Source organism: Emiliania huxleyi, assembly GCF_000372725.1.
Source record: "Emiliania huxleyi CCMP1516 chromosome Unknown EMIHUscaffold_124, whole genome shotgun sequence".
Classification (NCBI taxonomy): domain Eukaryota; phylum Haptophyta; order Isochrysidales; family Noelaerhabdaceae; genus Emiliania; species Emiliania huxleyi.
In genome coordinates, this window is record NW_005201349.1 from 293,361 (window position 1) to 306,525 (window position 13,165).

The 13,165-nt window shown below is 66.1% G+C and overlaps 4 protein-coding genes across 4 annotated transcripts in view; all 4 read right to left on the reverse strand.

Moving 5' to 3' along the window:
* Nucleotides 1–709: 709 nt before the first annotated feature.
* EMIHUDRAFT_454880 (hypothetical protein) lies at nucleotides 710–2,348 on the reverse strand (the record flags this gene model as incomplete). The annotated part of the gene is made up of 5 exons (XM_005789912.1): nucleotides 710–1,101; nucleotides 1,188–1,269; nucleotides 1,347–1,405; nucleotides 1,705–1,793; nucleotides 1,841–2,348. The coding sequence occupies 5 exons, from the start codon at nucleotides 2,346–2,348 to the stop codon at nucleotides 964–966; spliced, it is 876 nt and encodes a 291-aa protein (XP_005789969.1). The 3' UTR covers nucleotides 710–963.
* Nucleotides 2,349–2,816: 468 nt separating this feature from the next.
* Nucleotides 2,817–5,769, reverse strand: EMIHUDRAFT_225426 (hypothetical protein; the record flags this gene model as incomplete). The annotated part of the gene is made up of 8 exons (XM_005789913.1): nucleotides 2,817–3,068; nucleotides 3,142–3,225; nucleotides 3,394–3,604; nucleotides 3,680–3,904; nucleotides 4,022–4,129; nucleotides 4,203–4,322; nucleotides 4,407–4,847; nucleotides 5,231–5,769. The coding sequence occupies 8 exons, from the start codon at nucleotides 5,767–5,769 to the stop codon at nucleotides 2,817–2,819; spliced, it is 1,980 nt and encodes a 659-aa protein (XP_005789970.1).
* Nucleotides 5,770–6,557: 788 nt separating this feature from the next.
* On the reverse strand, nucleotides 6,558–7,269 carry EMIHUDRAFT_225427 (hypothetical protein; the record flags this gene model as incomplete). Its single annotated transcript, XM_005789914.1, has 2 exons — nucleotides 6,558–6,844; nucleotides 6,924–7,269. The coding sequence occupies 2 exons, from the start codon at nucleotides 7,267–7,269 to the stop codon at nucleotides 6,558–6,560; spliced, it is 633 nt and encodes a 210-aa protein (XP_005789971.1).
* Nucleotides 7,270–12,558: 5,289 nt separating this feature from the next.
* EMIHUDRAFT_454881 (protein phosphatase) overlaps nucleotides 12,559–13,165 on the reverse strand; it is a gene marked incomplete at its 3' end in the record, with an annotated part of 1,956 nt that continues 1,349 nt past the window's right edge. The window contains exons 3-4 of the mRNA XM_005789915.1: nucleotides 13,000–13,067; nucleotides 12,559–12,658 (exon numbers count right to left, since the gene is read on the reverse strand). Of these exons, the coding sequence (XP_005789972.1) occupies nucleotides 12,559–12,658; nucleotides 13,000–13,067 (168 nt within the window). The remainder of the gene's footprint in view (nucleotides 12,659–12,999; nucleotides 13,068–13,165) is intronic.

Genomic DNA, 13,165 nt, shown 5'->3' on the forward strand with positions numbered 1-13,165 from the left:
AGAAGACCGCGCCGCCGTGCAGGTCCATCCCGAAGTCGCCCTTCGTCGCGCAGCACCTTGGCAGGACCGGCATCATATTGAGCATTATCGCGTCAAGCGGAAGGGGAAGGTGAACCACCGCAGGTAGTCGGTCTTCTCATCGATCAGGCTGCCAGGCCGGCGCGTCCACGGAAACACCATCTACGGCGGCGGTGGCCAGGTGGGCCGGCGGCGATGGTAGCGGCGGGGCTGCCAGGGCGTCGGTGGCACTAACCTGCGCGACGGGGTCTTCATGATGAAGCTGAAGCTCAGCGGGATATTCAGGTCAAACCAGCGCTCGAAAGCTATGTTCGCGATCTTGGTCGGTGCGAAAGCGTACACGCTCACGGTCTCGCGGTCGTCTTGGAGCAGGGCGTCCTTAACCAGCCAGCGCTTTTGCCACTCCCAAGCGCCTGCCCGCGCAAGCAACGGGTGTGAGAGCAAGAAGAGGGCGCTGTGGGCGCAAAAGCGGACGAACAGAAAATCATCCAGCTCCGTGACAACACCGGCTTGCGTTGCCCTTGCTCTTTTTTTGATTTTGCAGGACAGCTCCCGTGTGCAAGGACTTTTGCCTCTCCGCCGCCGCCTCCGGCTCCGCCGCGCGGCCGGCCGCCGCCGCCCTCGCTCTTCCTTCCGCCGCCCTCCATGAGACGTGTCAAAAGAAAAACACTTGCGTTGACATGCACGGTGCTCGGTGGTACATATCTTTTCAAGTCAACTCCCCATCCCCGTGGCTCCCCACACTCCACAGCTCTCGACACTCGCTCGCGTCTAGCTTGCGGGCAAGGCGGCGTGCGGGCAACCACCCCTCGCATGGACGATCGGCCGTCGATCCCGAGGTACGAGGGTCGTCGGTTGAGCATGCTAGGGAGCCTGGCGATGGACGCCACCGCGACCCCTCGCCGTCTAGTGTCCTTCGCGACCAGCTAGGCCGTTCCTGCCCCCCTAGTTTGCCGGCAGGGTGCCGGGCGGCGCCTTCTCGGTGTAACGGCCGTCGATGCTTCCCGCCGACGGCGAGGCCGCGAGCGTCTTGCGCCGCGTGACGACCTCGGGCTCCTCGAGGCTCATCATCACCAGCCAGACCTGTTGATGGATCATGAGCGTCCGCTGTTAATATTCACTGCTCGTTCGCTCGGCGGCGCGGAGTCAGAAAGAGGTGTCTGGCGCACCATCGTGGCGCCGAGCGAGCCGGCGCATGGTCCGACCCACCAGACCCAGTGGTCGTCCCACGTGTTAGAGACGACGGCAGGCCTGTCCACGGCGCGCCGTGTGAAGAGGGACGCGCTGTTCATGTGTACACCGGTTAGGGGGGGGGGGGGGGGTGACACGGCCCGCGCCCGAAGGAGCGCGTCGGATTGATCGAGCAGCCCGTCACCGGGATGCAGACCTATAGTCGGCGGGGGCGGGCGTGGTTGGGGTCCGATCTCTTGGCCTACCATTCCTGCTTCCTTGCTGCTACTGGCGCGCGCACCACGTGTGCAATGAAGACGGCGAGGCCTATTGAGAGAGCCGCGGGAGCGAGACACGTGAAAAGTGGACTGGAGCAGCCTTGTGTGAGAGAGGCCGGCCGCTGCTCGGTGTGCCAATGGGCAGCGGCGCGATGGAGAGCTTGTTCCCGAGGATGGAGGACTCGCCTAGTCGTGCAGCCTTCGTCTCCTGACTCCTCTGTGGATGCCGTTGGGGCACAGGGCTGGGGGGAGATGGCTCGCCGTCGGTGCAGAGCGACTGCCCGTTGACCGCCGTCTCGAGGACGGTGTACATGAGGAGAAAGGTGCCTAGTGAAACAATGCCGGCATGGCTAATTCACCAACTGTCTCAGGACCGCGTGCATGAGGGACGAGAGTGCCCACAAACTCAAAGGCGACCGCGTTGTGGTGGTTGACCGACGCGTTCTGCAGCCCGTTCGAGCCGAGGCTGCCCGACCGGTCGAGGTCCTCTCCTCCCGCGTCGCCGTGCGTCGCGCCTTTGAGTATCGCTGCGCCGGCGATGGAGCCGAGCATTTGCGCGATGAAGTAGGCCGCGCCGCGGATGGGGTGGCACTTGCCGGAGACCGTCAGCCCGAGAGTGACCGCCGCGTTGACGTGACCGCCAGAGGTGTGGGCAGTCGCGTACACCAGCACGGTGATGGCGAGCCCGAACTGGAGCGCGATGACGGTGACCGATGCCGGGTCCCAGTCACCGTCGCTAAAATGCGCGTTCGAAGCAGCGGCCCCGCAGCCAAAGAAGACGAATAGCGTCATAGCGACAAACTCGGAGAGGGTGCCGCGGAGGAGATCACGCCGACCAGGCATCGGCTCTCGGGGCGTGGCATCGAAAGCGACGATCGGCATGAATTGCGGCGTGCTAAGAAGAGCGCGTTTCGTCGCGATTGCAGTGAGGCGCGTTCAAAAGATTTTTTTATTTTGCAAGCACGTTCGGCTTCCTCCGGACCTCTCGGTCCATGGAATTTCCGACGCCACAAACATACGCCATCGTCGGTCGGCGCCATCCGCGTTGTCGTATTCGTCGTCGTCGAACAACTCTCTCTCTCTCTTGCTGGATGCTGCTGGGCCGGCTCCCGCGTGCCCGGCGAGGTAACCGACAAAGCGTGGGTCGGTCTGAAGGAGTACCGCTCTGTCCGCAAAAGAATCTTGGCGCGTGACAAATTCTTTTTGTTCGGCCGCGTCGCGGATACCCACAGTGCGCCCCAGCCCCCTCCCCCCCGGGCACACTGCCACACACCGCACCACAGAGACCACTCCGAAGCTCCCAATTTTTTTTCAAGCGGATCCCTGGAAGTACTCTCTCAGCCTGCTCCATTAATGTGGCCGAGCGCGCTTTGTCCGCGGCCGGACCGAGCCCCGCCTGCTCTCCGCGGGCGGCCGCCTCACCAGGCAGTGGATCTGGCAGCCCGGGTGCTCCGCGTCGGCCGGGAGGCTCGCCGCCTCAAAGTGGTCTGCGGCCATCTCGTAGAAGCGACCGCCCATGCTGTGGACGCCGGGCGCGGCGCCGTTGCCGTGCGCCATGAGCACGAGGGTCCCCTCGCAGGAGAGGGCGACGAGGGTCTCCACCTACGGGGACGTGTCGCGGACGTGTCGAGGACGTGCCGTCGGACGCGTGTCGCCGCGACGCGCGCGTCCGCACCAGTGCGCTCCACACGCGCTCCTCCCTGCCGTACACAACGTCCACAGCGAGGAGCACGTCCGGCGGCCGGCCCAGCCCCAGCTTCTCGAGCGGGGAGGCGTCCTCACCCCACTTGAGCCGCCTCACCCGCACCGGCACCGGCTCCGCCGCCGCGCCCGCGCCGCCCGCGCCCGCGCCCGCGCCGCCCGCGCCCGCGCCCGCGGCGGTCGCCGCGTTGTCCTTTGCCGCGTTTGCCTCGAGGAGGGAGAGCACGTCCTCGTCCGCGTCAGTCGCCACCGTGCGCATCCCCAGCCGACCCGCGACGATCGCCGGCAGCCCGAGCCCTGCGCCAAGCTCGACGGCGGAACGACCCGCCCATCCGACCGGCACCGGCCCAACGCCTACAGGAGGCCGCCCTGAAGGCTCCTGGACGGCTCCCGCCCACCCGCCCACGCGGCCAGCCTCGCCGCCGGCGCCGCCCCATCTGCCAAGCAGCCGAGCGCCGAGCGGCGGCAGTGCGGCCGCCGCCGCGGCCGGCGTCGGGTGGGCCGCGAGCCACTTTGCGAGCAGCAGAGACCCCTCCCACAGCGCGCCGCCCGTCGCCGCGGTGGCGCCCGTCTCCTCGCGCCCCCCTATGAGCAGGCCCCGACACGCTTCCGAGAAGGCTCCTCGCCGCGCCGCCCGCCTCCTCGCCTCCGCGCCCTTGGCGCGGCCGCCGCCCAGCATGTGGGTGAGGAGAATGGGGGGGCCGGCCAGCGGCAGCTCGAGCCGCTGCTCGCGCGGCCTGGAGGCGGCCTCCTCGAGGGCGGCGCAGTGGACGCCGGACTTGCGCATCGCGTACAGCAGCTTGGAGGTCTCCTGGGCGTTTAGGGTTAGGGTTAGGGTTAGGGTTGGGATAGACAGCAGCTTGGAGGTCTCCTGGGCGTTGAAGCTGTCGAGCGTCGCCGCCGCGCGGGCCGCGATGGCGAGCATGGTCGGCCGGTCGAAGAGGCCGAGGGTGAGGAGGGACCTGTTCACGAGTGGAGGAGGAGTCCTCCACCAGAATGGGTGGCTTGGCCGAAGAGAGGAGCGGGAGCGAGGACCAGGCGGCGTTGGAGAGGTCGCGCGCGTTGAAGGCCGCGGCGTCGCTCGCGATAGCGCCTCCCGCCATCCCGCAGAGCGACACCACGGACGGCTCTGTCGCGACGGACCCGCGGGCCAGCCTGCGGCGGCTCGACAGCGTGGGTCAGGGCAGAGGTGAGGGTCAGGGTGGTGGAGTCGGAGCGCCAAGCCTGCAGCCGCTTGACAGCTTGGCGACGCCCCAGAGCACGTTGGCGAGGTGGCGCGGCGTGCAACGCTTCGTTCCGAGCGCCACCGCCGCCGCGGCGATCGCCGACGCCAGCTTGGCTCCCCAGCGCGGCAAGCCGAGCCGCGCGTACGCGCTGGCGAGGCTGTCGAGGTCCTGGGCGTTGAAGGCGGCCATGCGGCGGCGCGCGGCACGCGCGAGTCGCTTGAGCGCGCGCAAGCCGACGCTGCGGCGGCCGTCCTCCGGACTCGCAGCGCCGAGCTTGACGAGGGAGAGGGCGACCGTCGCGATCGCCTGCGGCTCGAGCCAGGAGATGCGCCGAGATGCGCCGGGACGCGCCGAGATGCGCCGAGATGCGCCGAGACTCGCCTGCGGCTCAAGCTCCGACGCGCGGGCGCACGCGGCCTCGGCGAGCGCAGCTGTCGCGCCGCCGTGCTCGAGCCTGCGGTGTGAGTGTACAGATCTGGACTCCGCCTCGTGATGGGGAGAGATGGGGAGAGATGGGGAGAGATGGGGAGAGATGGGGAGAGATGGGGAGAGATGGGGAGAGATGGGGAGAGATGGGGAGAGATGGAGAGACATGGGGAGAGATGGGAAGATATGGTGCTCGAGCCGTTGTGAGTGCAGCGGTGCAGCTGAACACGGTGCGGCTGAAAGCAGTGCAGCTGCAGGCAGAGTAGCTGCTTACCGCCGCACGCGTGCCTCCTCGAGTGCTAGTCGGGATACAGAGCTGGACTCCGCATCTGGGCCTCGTGATATGGGGAGATATGGGGAGATATGGAGATGTGCTCCGCATCTCGGCGCTCGGGCCGTGCAAAGGCCCACGCGAGCATGCCGATCTCCTGCGCGTTGAAGCTGCCCCCCAGAAGCGGCGCGCTCGCGGCCGCGATGCGGTCGAAGAGCGCCGGCTGCGGCTGCGACGCCGTCGCAAACGCCCACGCCAGGTTGGCGAGGTGCCGAGGCTCACACCGCGGCTTAGCGCACGCGTCAGCGGCTGCTCTCGCGATCGCATCGAAGAGTCCGCGCGCCGCCGGCGCGTCCGCGCCCATGGCCTGTGCGGCGCCGTGCGCGATGTTGGCGAGGATGTCTGGACGACGGCAGCCGTGCGCCTCCAGCTGGGACTGGGTGGCCGCCGCCAGCCCTGCCAGGCTGTCGCCCATCTCGCCGGAGGCGGTCTGCCATTTGAGGTGGCGCCCGAGCTTGTTCCATAGATTCCCGAGGTGCATCGCGTCCATCCGCTCGCCGTGCTGTGCGTGCAGCTGCAGCAGGGCGCGCGCCGACTGCGCCTTTGAGATCCAAGCGTTGAGGAGCGGCGGCTCGGGCCAAGACGCTCCGCCGCTCTGTCTCCGCACAGGAGCGGGCATGCGATTGGCCCAGCGATTTAAGAGCGCAGAGGACCGCGCGAGCAGCGCGAAGAGCAGCGCAGAGCGGCGCGAAGATCACGAGAGCGCCTTGCGCGTCACGATGGTGGGTGGTTCCACAGCCTGACCGCGAGGCATGAAGACTGCAGCGAGAATCGGCGAGACTGCGAAGAGAGATAGGAAGAGGCAGACGCCCGAGGGTGGGCGACGGCTAGCAACACACTCCTCTCCTTAAAATCCCTGTGGCGGCGTGCCCGCTCCCGTGCTTTCTTTCTTTCTTTCTTTCCTTCACGCATCACGGACCGCGTGCCAAAGGCGTGCCGCCGCCGCGCGCGGCCAGAGGCGCCGCCGCGCCCACACCCCCGCCCGGGGGAGCGAGGGGGTGGCGGGTGCGGCCGCTGCGGCGTGCGGGATTGCGGGGCCGACCGTAACACGAAGTGTAACACGGACGCGGACCGATCGAGGCCGGGCCGCCCGGGCGGGGTGCGTGGCGTCTCGCGCGGGGGTGGTCCGCCGTCATTAGCTTCGCCGACGAGCCCAACGACGAAAACGTCCGCATCAGAATCGCATCTACGCACATCACACAGACACTCCACGCAATACACCACACGACACGGCAGGCCCTCCAAGACAGCACGGACAGCGTTCGCAGATAGGACCAGAGGCGGGCCCAGGAAGCTTACTGTACCTCCAACCGTCGTCGGAGCATCGCGCTCCCGCACCTCAGCGCACGTACTCCCACCCACTCCAAACCTCGGATCCGAGCCCAACTTGATGGGCTCGGAGGAGCTCTACTGCGGCACCCGCATCACCACACCGGGCAGCGGCCATTGGCAGCGGGCGTCAGGGAAGGGGAGGCCGTGGGCCGCTGCCGGCGGCGGCACGCCGGCGAGTTGGTAGGCAGTATACATGTCGATCGACGGCTTGTACATGCTCTCGAAGGCGCCGCCGAACCGCGCCGCCGGAACCGTCGTGGCCAGCAAGGCGGGCAGAGGTGGTGGCGCTGGCACCGGCGTAGACGGCACAAACGCAGCCGCGTTGTGGCAGACACGCTGAATGCACGCCTTCTTTCGCACTCCTGCGCCGCCGTATTTGGGCTTGTCGAGACACTCCTACAGCGCGAGCCGCACGCGTGAGCTCCGGGCTCGGGGCGGCACTGGCCCCGGGGGGGGAGGCTAGCTCCTTGCACATGCCGCAGTCGGGCGCACGGCACGCCTCGCAGGCGCCACAGCGGTTGCTGCGGCCGCTGTTCCGATTGACGAGGCTGCGCGCCGCCGCCGCCAGAGGCGCCTCGGCGCACGGCGCCGCCTCGGGCTCCGCCACCGGCTCCTCCTCAAGCTGCGCGACGCCCTCCAACCTCTCGGCGTCGGCAAGCCTCGCCGTCTCATCAGACTCCTCACTCTCCGATTCGATGGTGGCGTCGGGGCCTCCGTGGCGCAGCGCGTCCTGTCGCTGCCAGAAGAGCTCCCACTCGCGGTCATTCATCAGCCGGCCTGCCGCCATCTGACAGCGGAGGTCGGCAGGGGTCGGAGGCGCCAAATAGACGACGGCGACGAGGTCGAGACAGGACAGCGGCGATGCCGAATAGCAGGTTTTCGCGCGACGGGCGATGCATCGGAAAACCCGAAACGCCGATGGCGAGTTCGATTATTAGTTTTACATGCACGGGGTGGGTGCTGAATGCGGGTGGGTGGCCTGGAGGCGAGGTGGAGCCTGTGGAGGGTGGAGAGGGTGGTTTGGTGGGTGGTTGGTGACTCCACACCTGGAGACCTGTGTTCTCACTCAGCCTGTTGAGTGTTGTCGAGCGTCAGGTTCGTTGTTAGCAGATCAAGGCACAGAGGAGCTCACACAAAGCACAGCGGGAGGAAAGTGATATACTGATCTCTCAAGGCCCATCTACAGCAGCGGCGAAGTGAGCGTGTTTGTGGTGTTGGTGTGGCGTCTGAGCTTGGATCTGTGACTAAAGCCGGTTACCACTGATGGATCCCCACCCGAATAACACACAGTGAGCGCCCCAGCGCTTCACTACGCCCTCCGCGCGAAATCGCTAGTGGTGCTTTGTGGCAGCACATTGTGCTTTGTGGCAGCACGGGTGCGGTCGGTGCCCGTGACTCAGCAACTACCTTACTAGTCTCCCAACCTTTTTCACCGGGGTACCCACCGCAGGAGGGTTGGCATTTTCAACCCACGATCTCTAGGGGGTGATCTCTAGGGGGTGGGGGAGCGTGAAATTGAATTCTTTAGCTGTGTCGGAAGAATTCTTTTCCCCCCAGGCGCCGTTGCTCTGCGAGTTGGAGAGACACGGCCCAGGCGCGGCCGCCGAGCGCGGCCGTGTCTCCAATTCTCGCCGCGCGCGCGGCAGGACTCGTCGCTCCTCGCCTCGCACGCACACGCATACCCACGCTACGCACCAGACATCATGCCCGACAAAATCGGCAACAGCCGCGCAGGGATGGCTCGTCAGCCTCGTCAGGGCCTAGATGACTCGCCCGCCGAAGGAGGAGGTGGCACGGCGCCGCCAGCGTATGACTGGACGACGGGAGAGAAAGTTGCTCGCGGTGCTGCGGAGTTTGCGGCAGGAGTTGCAGGCGTTGGTGTTGCTGCGCCGCGGCCACCGACGGCAGCGGAAATGGCTCGCGACGCAGGGCTGTTTCCACCGCGAACGACGGCAATCGGCTCGACCCCCGAAGGGGAGCAGAACCCTCTCTGGTCAGCGGAGGAGTTCAATGGCAAGTGGTTCATCTGCTGGCCGATTGCCTGCGCTTCGGTCAACCAGACCAACGTTGGCGAGGATGGCATTAAGATGCAGGCCATGTGTTGTCTCTGTTACCCGGCCACGACCGAGTTTACCCGCATGGGCAACACCAACCGCTTTGGGGCTACAAGCTACACAACCGACGACGACGGAAGCTCCTCACGAAGCGAAGACGTGCTGAACTTCACCTCGACGACTTCGCTCAAACACGAGGGAGGGGGGATCCCGGGGGTCGGGTGGAAGAGTAAAGAGTTAGTAGTGCATGTGGACGGCAATTCGGGCGTTGGCTGACGCAGCACATGCGCGTGCTGTCTGAGGTGAGGTGGACCGGGTGAGTGTTTAGGTGTGTTGTGTCCAGTGTTCGTTCGTCCTTGTCCGCTGTCCCGTTGTTGTCAATGCCAGATACGTACTATTTTCTATTTGAGAGGCCTTCGTTGTTAATAGTACAAACCCAATGGTCCCTCGCTAGCGGTCCTTCGTTGCAGTCACGCACACGCCACGCCGCACCGCGCGCCCGCCCACTGCCCCGCCCAGGCGGGAAAGAGATCAGGAGATGGGGACAGCGAAGGAAGGAGGAGCCACGAACACGACACTGGGAGGGTTCAGTTGTGCGCCACGCTGCCCGGCGTCTCTCACTTTCCGGGACAGCCCCGCCCTTTCGAGGCAGGAAAGTGACGGCTACCCCGTACGCCCTGTTGCTTCTACCCCGACGCCGACCGCCCATCCCCCCTCCTCGTTCCCCCCTCGAATTCTCCGGACCCCGACAAGCCGCCCGCCGTTGGGCCTCTGCCCCGCACGCCCCCGCCCCTTCTGCCCCTCGCTCACACCCCGGCCCGACACGCACATACAAGACAAACCCGGCGTCCTGCTCTCAAAAGAAAAAAAATGGGGAGGAGGGGAGACCACACGCACCCCCGCGCGCCGCTATGTGTCGCCAGGAGGCTGACACTTCACAGGCAGAGATTTGCTCAATGCGGCGGCAACAGCCAACACGATCGCGCCGGACTGTACAGGCGACTGTCTCGGCGAGCGCGGCGGTACTGCGGCGCTCGCGCGCCTCGTGGCAATGTACGGTGTTCGGGTAGCTGATGGATGTATATCCTCACGCGGCGCCATGCGCAACGCAGCAGACCTTCTTGTGCGCCTTCCAATCGGCCTTTTGGCACTCTTTCGAGCAGTACGACACCGCGAGGCATCGCGCGCACTCGGACAGCTTGGCCGGGTTGCCGTACGGGCGGTTGTGCGGACACGAAGGGTTGTCACAGTACGTGGCTTGGCGCGACACGAGCTGGCCACCGTTCGCGCCAGTGCGCGTGCGGCTCGGACGCGCGCCCAAGGCTCGGAACATCGGCTCGCCCAGCTGCCGCGAAAAGGCGTCGTAGAACCCGGTGGGCTCCCAGAGACCTGTCAGATCATTGAACGAGGTTCTCGGCGAAGCTCGCGCGCCGAGCATGCGCGAGACTTGATCTACACAGAAAGGCGCGTCAGGCAACGGCTCGCCTTGCGTCGTGCGGAAGCTGTGCGACCAGGGCACAATCTCGCCCTCGAGCATGGCCACGATGCACGGCGTGCAAAAGAGGCGGCAATGGAAGCGCATAGCCATGGCGGATGGGCTGCCGCCGGTCGCGTCGCGCACGTCGGCGTCGCGAGGGGGTCGGTGCTGAATGAGGAGTTGGTACGCGAGTACTTTCGTCTCGTTAGATGGCCGCGCGAACTTCTGGCATACGGGGCACTGCAGTGACGAACGGAAGTCGGGCCACGACGCGTTGGCCTTGCCGCCGTGCTTGCGCGAGGTGTGATCCCCGGCGGAGTCCCCGTGCTTGAGAATGGCGACGTCCTCGGCGCTTACGAAGCAACCACCGCCCACGACGAAGGGAGTGAGCATGACCTCCAGGTGCCGCTGCTTTGGCATCAGCAGGCAAATCATGCCACCTCCAAAGCGCACTGGAATACGAGTATCGCCTGTGACTGCCAACACGTCGCACGGCTCGATGTACATCGTCTCAGGCTTGTACCGCGATGCCGGCGGGATGGTGAGCGAGCACTGGGCCCGTTTCATGCCCTCTGTCTCCAGCGTCCACTGCTTGAAAGCGCAACTCGCTTTGGTTTGCTGCTCGTCATTCTCCAAACCTCGGTTCCGCTCAATCTTCACCTGTTCCATCGCAGCGGCGAGTAGCTCGTCATCGGACGGCGACACATACGATGCAGCGCTTTGCTTTTTGCGGCCCATGCCCGCTTCCTGGCAGCCACCCTCGTGCAAGCAGCCGCTCGCTCGTCCACTCAGCTCGTGTCCGCGGTGGGTTTGCGGTGGCGCGCCCGGGCTGCCGCGCTCGGCTGGTGCACCTCCCTAGCTTTGGCTGGGGGACGGCGTCTGTTCACGCCTGCATGTGAGCAGGAGTGTCTCGAAAAAAACGGACCTTCGCGGGGTGGGAAGGGCGGCGGCGGCGCCCAAGGGCGGCGGCGGGCGCGGCGCCTTGTCGGGCGGGAAGGGCGGCGGCGGCGCCTTCCTGGGAGGGAAGGTTGGTCTCGACCTCTCCCTGTCCCAGCCTGCCATACGCTCCCGTTTGCAGCGACTCGTCGCATTCGATTCCCATGCCCCAGCTCCAAAGGGCGCCGTCGGCGGCTAGGGCGAGGCTATGATCTTGTCCAGCCGACACGGCGACGATGCGCCGCCCAGCCAGGGTCTCGATCTTCTTGGGCTTTTGGTGGGTTGTATAGTCGCCGTGGCCCAACCCCAAGCAGTTGCCGCCATCCTCAGGGCCGGCATCCCAGTCCTGCTGTCCGCGTCCGCAGCTCCACGCAACGCCATCGGCGGTAATGGTCAGATCCATCTACTGACTTGTCTACCGGCTGGAGCCGAGCAGGAGGGCCCGGGGCGCACAACCCCTTGCGCCTTGGTCAACTCACCCCCTCCTTGGCCAAAGTACAGGGGTTTCGATCCGGGCCACCGCAAATTTTGATCAGCAAATTTCGAGGGGCGGCCGCAAATTTTGAGGTAGATTTTGATTGTCAAAATGTGTCCGTCTTGGCACAGGATAGAGCATATAGGCGGCGAACACCCAGGTGCGCAGGGACATCGCGACTCTGCCCGCTCGCTCGACCCTTTTGCCGCGAGAGGGCGCCGGCCGCGTGTAAGAGGTGGCTGGCGCCCTGAGGCGGCAATTGGTGGCGTGGGGAGTGCGGAACGCTACTGGCGGCGTGACAGGACCTCTCTCGGTTGCGTGTGCCGCCCATCGGCACGCGGGTGCGCAGACATCGCGCGACTCTGCCCGCTCGCTCGACCCTTTTGCCGCGAGAGGGCGCCGGCCGCGTGTAATCGTGTAAGGAGGTGGCTGGCGCCCTGAGGCGGCAATTGGTGGCGTGGGGAGTGCGGAGAACGCTACTGGCGGCGTGACAGGGCCTCTCTCGGTTGCGTGTGCCGCCCATCTCGACCGCCCATCGGCACGCGGGTGCGCAGACATCGCGACTCTGCCCGCTCGTCGCTCGACCCTTTTGCCGCGAGAGGGCGCCGGCCGCGTGTAAGAAGTGGCTGGCGGCCTGGCGCCCTGAGGCGGCATTTGGTGGGGTCAGCGTGCGGTGCTGAGTCTTACTCGTCGGCGCTGGGGCCAGATCCCAGCGCAGAACTCTGCAACGCTGGCATACAAACACAAGAAGACTAACCCTAACCCTAACCCTAACCCTAACCCTAACCCTAACCCTAGGTCAGCGTGTGGGGCTGAGTCTTAGTCGTCGGCGCTGTGGGGCCAGATCCCAGCGCAGAACCCTGCAACGCTGGCATATACAGACACAACCAGACAACCCTGACCCTCCCTAACCCTAACCCTAACCCTAACCCTAACACCCTCTAACCCTAATAACCCTTAACCTAACCCACCCCCCAACTCCACACCGCAAATTTGAAAGATCTTGATGAAAATCAGGCCCGACTGCAAATTTCTTCAAAATTTTCGCAGGCGCTCCGCGCCTGCAGATTTTGAAATAAATTCGACAAAATTGGTACCTTCCTGGCCCAACCCCCTCCACACCCCGTAGGCGGCCTAGGCGGCCCAGGCGGGGAGCGAGTCTCGCGTCACGGCGTCACGTCGAGTCATCTCATGTGCGACGTTTGAGAGAGGAAACACGAAAAAAGTTCCGTCACTCGCGGCGCTCGTGTCCCCCTCTCCTGCTCCCTGTGCACCTTTCATCTCACACACCTGTCCACATGCTGCCTCAGAAGCCACGACCGTCACGACTGCGCACTCGTGTGGGCTCATGCCCCCTGCAAGCTGCGAACGGGCGGCGGCAGACCCTGCGGCGTTGGTGGCAAACCGGAGGCGGTGGCAGACCCCACGAGGCCCTGTGGCGGCGGCGGCATCCCCCGCGGCGGCGGCGGCAGAGGGCGGCCGCCGGAGGCGAGCGGCGGGGGAAGGCTCGCCGGCGCAAAAGGAGGGGCGGCGTGTCCGGGGGGGGCGTTGACGTGCGCCGCGCGGCGTGCGTACCGTGCGTCGGCATTGCGCTCGGGCCCGCGGTTGCGCGGGAGGTCGAGCCACGCGAGCGGCATCCCGTGCTCGAGGCTGTCGTCAAACACGCGTGGGTCCGCCCGCACGGGCAGCGGCGGCCGCGCGCGCGCGAGCGCGTCGCGCCGGTTCTGCCGCCCATCCTCGG